Here is a 7,247-nt window from a genome sequence, read left to right as displayed (position 1 = left end):
TATTTCGCTGCCCTTCAAAACATGTTGAGCAGTTGCCATGGTGCATTTTATCAATCCAGGGGTTGGGCAGAGACACACCTATATCCTCTCATGAAATATCAAATACTGCATCCATGAAATAGCTACTCAAAGACACACTGTACACATACAGTTCTAATGCGCCATATTCATAATAGTGAATGAATGAGAAAGTAGCCTAGTAAATCTGGCTATTCTGTGTAAAAACAAACATTCTACAAATTATTTTAAAAACACAAAATAGTGATGACCAGCATGTCTGGCACTTTATGATGACATCAATGTTGACTAACATCAAATCAACTAACCCAACGTTCTACATGGCTGTTTGATTATGAATGCGTCGTTCAGCATGGTCTCCTCTGAAAAAGAATCGTTCTGAATGGAATGAAGGTTTGTACCTAGTAGCCTACAGGATCATATTACTCTGTGTGTCACATTTCCATCTTCATTTCAAACAAGCACAGAAGTAATCTGCTTTAAGCGGAAACCTGAGGTTATTCACACACGCAATGAATCTCCGTTGTTAATCAAAAGCCAAATAAATAACCTACAGAATGAACAGAGTAAAAACCACGAAGAGTATCTAGATGAATCAAGGCGCGTTCTCATGTACGCACACGCGCGCGCTCCCCGCTCTCTATCTCTCTCGCGCTCTCGGTGACCGTGTGCAAACTATTTCCACAGTACTATAAATAAGGCTGCAGAGTAGATAGTCTCACACCAAAGGCGTGGCAGTGTGCAGGTGGACTCCATCTCAACTCTATTCAAGCTGGACTTTTCTCCTCCGAGGATCTAAATCACCGCAAACATGCCTAAATGCCCCAAGTGCGAGAAAGAAGTGTACTTCGGTAAGACTCCTGTGAAATATTCATATTTACATACATACAGTCTACTTTTTTACTTTAAGGAAAAGGATGAAAAGAAGGTCAAAGTGCACTAGTGTGCTGTTGTATAATTTATTATACATATTTCGATGTTTAAATGAATGTGTAAACTAGTTTGAATGCGACTGCACGAGGGATTAATCAGGAAGAGAGATGTCAACTGATGCATGTGGACACTATTTCCTGCTTGAAACTTTTGCAAAACAGCCTTTACAAAATAGCTTGTGCAGACATGTTTGCAGCAATAAAACCGTTATGAAGAATACAGTATAGAAAAAAACTTTGAATAAACCATTTTAAATGTAATAGAGAGTTGCTCAGTGTTGTGGGTTGTAGGCTACTGTATGTTGTTGTAGGGTGGTTAGACTAAATCTTAAATTAGTTTTGAAAAACAGAAAATATATCATACTTTGAATGTGTAATTTACATTATTTTTATTTATAATAATAAAGAAATAATAACATAAATACCACAGAGGGGTCAGCACAGCCGAGGCTAACAATGCAAATGACAACGTCAAATTCAGCTTTACATTGTAAAGTAACCTTTTTGCATTGTATATTCAAACAAACTATTTGAATAACTTATGTACTATGAAGGCAACAAGACAATGGTTTAAAGAACTTTAGGCTATTATTTGAATCAGATATGTACATGTAACAAAGAATTACAGGGAAATAATATGGTAAATGTAGGCTATGTAAGGAGAATGAAAATTAATTTGTGAACATTTAAAGTTTCTGAGCATGCCAAGCTTCTCCACCGAGACTCTCTCATACTGCAAGTCTGGGATGTTTTGTCCAGACCATTCTACTTATTTTTTCTTCTTTGCTATTTAATGAACATTTGTAGCCAATATAAACATGCCAGGCTGTTTGTGGTAGGTTTCCATCATCCAGAACTGTAGTTACCGATGTTTTTATTCACTTTGAAACACAAAATCTTTCTCTAAAAAAAATGTCAAAGCCAGCATTTAATTAAAAGTATAATCTGGTAGGCCTATTTATATAATTTACATGTACATTTTCTCTGAAGTAAGATAAAGTCCTCATACCACATCTCACACCATCATCCATCCTGTTCTCGCTAGTGTTCTCTAAACCTGTGCCTTTCCCATCATACAAAACTGCCTCATGTGGCTGGTGCTGGTCTTTCTTCACTCTGACTTATTTAATGTTCGTATGGAAGCATTAACAACTGCAGCCTCTCAGAGATGGAAAGAGAAAATCCACCGTGAAGATACAAGATAGAGATTAGATACTGGTATAATCAAAATAACATAATTTTCCAGCTTTTCCAAAACTGCAAATAAAAAGTGGGTGTTCTGAAGTGTAATTTCAATTTATATATATATATATATATATATATATATATATATATATATATATATATATATATATATATATATATATATATATATAAAGTATGGCATAACTCAAAGGCACTGACAATTCAGACAGTCTAATTTTTGTGGTTCGCTTTCACAGATTTGTTTTAATTACAATACTTCCAAGTTTATAGGTAAAGTGTGTCATTTTTTTTTTTATCAACATCAAAGAGATCTGTAAAAATAATGACAGTTTTGAAACAGGTTTCCCAAACCCTCCCCTCAAACTTCTCCTATTGGTCAGTCAAACAGATAGTCCCGCCCCAAAATCACACAATTGGTATGAGGTCACTGTTGCTCTGTCTGGCTGGTCGGGAAGCTTAAACAAACAGATCAAAGTTTTGATAGTTTAAATATGTTAACATTGAAAAAAATTCACATTTTAGCTACTCTGAAATGTTTATTCTGAGAAATAAAAAATTATCCGCAAGTAATTGAAAAAAACATTTAAAATAAATAAGATATTAAATCATATTAATAATGGTAGTTGTTATTTTTATTATTATTACTACTGTTATTTAATGTTTTTTCCCCCCAATTCCTTCTTCTTTGTATGAGAAACAGTTTCTCCATTATATGTTATGTAAAAAAAAAACACAGAATAAAGACGGCAGTAATTCAGCTGCAGATTACAAATCTCTGTGTTGTAGACTTTACACCCAGTCTAGGACACTTTGCATTGATAAAGAGCATTAACAGAGAGAGAGACTAGTGTGTCCTCTGTGTATTTGACTGAGGGAAGTTAAGTAATTACTGTCTTAGGTGTGGCTCAGATGACCAAACTATTTCTTGGCAGCACTGCAAGGGCCCAAACCCATTCTGGTGAATTCCTTTCGGCCTTGTTTGTCCTGTAAAAATGTTCTTTCTCACATGGACCATTGATTCTCTCCCAGTATGTCTGGATCATGAGTTCACAGTCCAGTACTAAACAAAAGACTTTCCTGTGTCATCCTGACTAGCTGAGCTGGGATGAGTATGACTCTTATTACAGCTGTTGCTATATGCAATTATAGCCGCTCACGGTAGTCCATAACAATGGGAATTATGTAGTGTTATGTGTTATCCTTCAACACTCTGCCTACTACATAAAGTATGAAGCATTACTTGGTGTCTGGGGTCTTTGCCATCACCTCATCACATTTTTCACATGTATGTCACAGATGGGAACTGTTAATCTGCTCTTTGTCCATCCTTTGGTTTCTGCATGCCAAAAAGCTCAAACAAAGCTCTTCTCTTGAAGCCATAAATCTGACATCTTTCAGAGTGGTCATGCTTTCAGACAGTCTTTGGTGTCTATGAGGTATAGATGCTTGCCCAAAACCTCCCTCGTAAAAGACACGATGGAGCACCTCCCCTAACTGGAGACGCCTGAGCATGCATGACTTTGTCTTCCCTTCCCACTTCTTTTATGATGTTCATCATGAGGGTTGTTTGGAGAAATCTTTCTGCTGAGGGCTGCAGATAAAGACTTCTTTATGGACCTTTTAAAGGGAAAGGGAGGAAAGAATTCCTCTGGGAGTGTCCTGCATACAGCGTCCACACCCACCCATGTTCTCGCCGTCATGAGAACACAATAATCTGACAAGATTTGTAGCGTGCTGGACTGCAGAGAAAATCTGCTAGATTTGAGACTTCAGATTGAGCTTTGTTGACATTAAAAGCTCATCATGACTTTAATTGAACTACATAATGGCTCCAAATCAACTAATTTCCCCGTGTCTGATTGACTATGTATTCCCCTGACTCTTTTGTTAAAACAACTTTACGGCTAATGAGTGATCATTTAGATTCTTCCAAGTTGTCGATGAGGTCATAAACTGGCCCAGATGGAAACAAACATTCTGCATTGACTTTTTAGAGGAAATCTTTGCACTTCAGATAAATGGATTTAAACGTTAAACTGTGTTAAATAAATCTCCTATTCCTACCGATGATTCCAATTCTTAACCAAAAATATTAAATTATTTATTAAATATTTAAAGAGATAGATCATCCAAAAAAATTTATTCAGTCATTTTTCATTCACCCTCATGTTGTTCCAAACCTGTTTGACTTTCTTTCTTCTTCAGAACATAGAAGAAGATCTTTTGAAGAACTTTGAACTGTTTTTGTCTATTCAATGGAAGTCAATGGGGTCCAAAACAGCACTACATTGACTTTCACTCATTATAAGTCCGAAAAAGTCACTGAGACGTTGTTAAAAATATCGTTTGTGTTCAATGGAAGAAAGTCACAGAGGTTTTAAACAACAAAAGTGTGAGTAAATGAAAGTTGAGTTTTCATTTTTGGGTGAACTATCCCTTTAAATATTTATTAAACAATTTACATATTTTGGCTAAGAACTGGCATCACTGGAGGGGGAAGGGGTTGGTACAGTACCTTTAAAGCCAAATATTTAATTCCCTGGGAATTGATAAAAATATAGCCTAACTCAAAATGCAATTTAAGTCACTTTGCGTCTATAAAATGCATAAAAATTAAATAAATAAACAATTAGGGGCTGGGAAATTTAGTAAATAATGTGCACTGCAATTCTGCAGAAATCAATCCATGTTGGCCTATTTTTATGTGGTTTTATGAATCAATTATGTTTATCATTAATGTTTCAGCGGAGAGAGTGTCATCACTTGGCAAAGACTGGCATAGACCGTGTCTGAAGTGTGAGAAATGCAACAAGACCCTGTCGGCTGGCTCACATGCAGAGGTAAGTCAGTAGCAGAATTACACACGTACTGCCAACCTCTCACGGGGACAGATTAATGTTCCAGGCAGACCAGTTAACTTTTGGCATACTTTTACCTTGCATAAACACTTCAGGGGGTTGGGCTGTCAGAGTATTATGTCTTGAGGAAGGTCTTGCATAATGGCCCCCGTTCAAGTCCGTTAATGTACTGACTAATGTGTTTCACCTCACAGCATGAGGGGAAGCCCTATTGTAACAACCCATGCTACGCTGCACTCTTTGGACCTAAAGGTACGTTCCTACAATGCATCATTTTACTGTGCTGTATAGGGTTACTGTTAAGAGTATCACATGACATAGACCACTGCTTCACCTCATAATCACATGGACTGGGGAGAGCTGTGGGACAGTACTTGACCACTGTACAATCTCTCATTCCGTGAATTTATTCAAATTTCTTGCATTATCCAGTGGTACTTAATGCAAATGTCTCCCTTACACTTATCCAGAGAGTTTTTTGTGTTTTTAATTCTCAGTGTCCTAAAATGAATGTTTAATTTTAATTCTCTTTTTGCCCTCAGGTTTTGGACGTGGTGGCACTGAGAGCCACACATTCAAATAGGCAATTGCACAGGTGAGTTTACAGAATAAAAATGATCAATTTAACCTATACTTAAAGTAGATGACGTGGCATACACTAACTGTACTCTTCTTTTCCATTCACAGGCTTTTCTGACTCCATAAGCTTGTTTTTAGAAGAGCTTGATTTTTGTTTTTTTGTTTTTGCCACTATTTTTATCCACATATTGTTAAACCAAAGACAAAATGACCAAGCCATGCCATGTTTTAGAAATTACTAATTTGTATAATCTGTTTTTTTTTTTTTTTATGTTGTCTGCTATAGCAGCACACAATGATGTTTCATTGGGGTACTAGTCAAAGACCTCTTTATAATTAAACTGAACATTATACATTAAATGTATGTTTGAAACCTCTTCTTGTCCCTCACATTTTTTTCCTCAAATGAAATGATAAAATATATTATAAATATCTTTGTCCATCCATGAAACAAATCTTTGCATTGTTTTTTATTTATTATCCTTTTGACATGGACACTTTGTTTGAAATCATTTCCCGATTGATGAATCTGAACATAGTGTTTACATGAACACTAAATAAAGTTGGGTTGCTGTGTGCATTTATATCACAAGCTTTAAATCAGAATTGATCTTGTGACACACAGACACTGCACAAATATACAGAGTTTCTCACTGTTGGCACATACTTACCATTCTCCTACCACTGCTTGTTTTCTTTGTTTTAAAAAGCAGACTTAATATCGATCTATTTTGGGTCCTAATCAGGAGACGTCAAGCACACAAAGCTTATGCAATGCTGCTTACAGTATATTACAGTTTTTCTCGATTGCTAAAACACATTTCTTGAAACTATGCCTCGAATTCTCAAAACACAGTAAATACAAATCCATAACGTCTCACCCAATTCCCCAAACATCCTATTTTCAGGTCAAAATGAAGCTCTACACTCAAACCATTCACTCTTGCTGAAAAACCAAACTTTGCCCTCAGACATCATACACAAGCCCTCACAAACACACACACACTACAACATAGTCTTTCATACTGGTGCAATAAATTCAAAACAACATTTCCAAAACTGCTAAGTTATGTTTCTTGTGGTTCCCCCCCTCACAAACCCCCCTCCCTTGTTTTTCGCCTACTGTATAGTAGGGATGTATGCGATTTTGGACGAAGCCAACTCATTATGCCATTTTTATGTTATTGCACATATGCAGAACATTCCAGTTTCGGTTTACATTTCCTATCGAACTGATTAGAAAATGTTTGTGACAAAATGTGTCACTTAGCCTATAACATCATATATATGATGATACATCATGATTTTGTTACTTCTGTTTTCATTTTAGAAGCTTAATGTGATAAATATTTCACGTGGAGAAGAAGAAAAGCTTTAGGCCAAAAACTGGCGATTTATTATTATTTTATTTGGCACTTGGCGAGTGTTAATATTGCCCCCTTTGCCCCACCATACAAGATGGCTCTTTAACAGAGCAGTTTCCACTTTGAGAGGAGGTGAAGCCAACATATGTTTAGCTTTACATTGAAAAACTAATCATCACTGACACGGTTCCAGAAACATGAAACAGATTCATGCAAGCAGTGTTAATTTCAGAGTAATGCCTCAGAGCATCTGAATCACTTCCAAAATCATGGCAGACCAGGAAACAACC

General features: G+C 36.3%; 1 protein-coding gene across 1 annotated transcript; it reads left to right on the top strand.

Moving 5' to 3' along the window:
- The first annotated feature begins 494 nt into the window (after positions 1–494).
- crip1 (cysteine-rich protein 1) lies at positions 495–5,970 on the top strand. Its single transcript, XM_084096815.1, has 5 exons — positions 495–869; positions 4,902–4,996; positions 5,209–5,266; positions 5,557–5,609; positions 5,702–5,970. Exons 1-4 carry the CDS (start codon positions 830–832, stop codon positions 5,595–5,597), a joined length of 234 nt encoding a protein of 77 aa, XP_083952941.1. The 5' UTR covers positions 495–829; the 3' UTR covers positions 5,598–5,609; positions 5,702–5,970.
- Positions 5,971–7,247: the final 1,277 nt, after the last annotated feature.

This window comes from Abramis brama (genome assembly GCF_963993115.1).
Source record: "Abramis brama genome assembly, chromosome: 21".
Classification (NCBI taxonomy): Eukaryota; Metazoa; Chordata; class Actinopteri; order Cypriniformes; family Leuciscidae; genus Abramis; species Abramis brama.
This window is presented reverse-complemented; position numbering and strand designations above follow the sequence as displayed.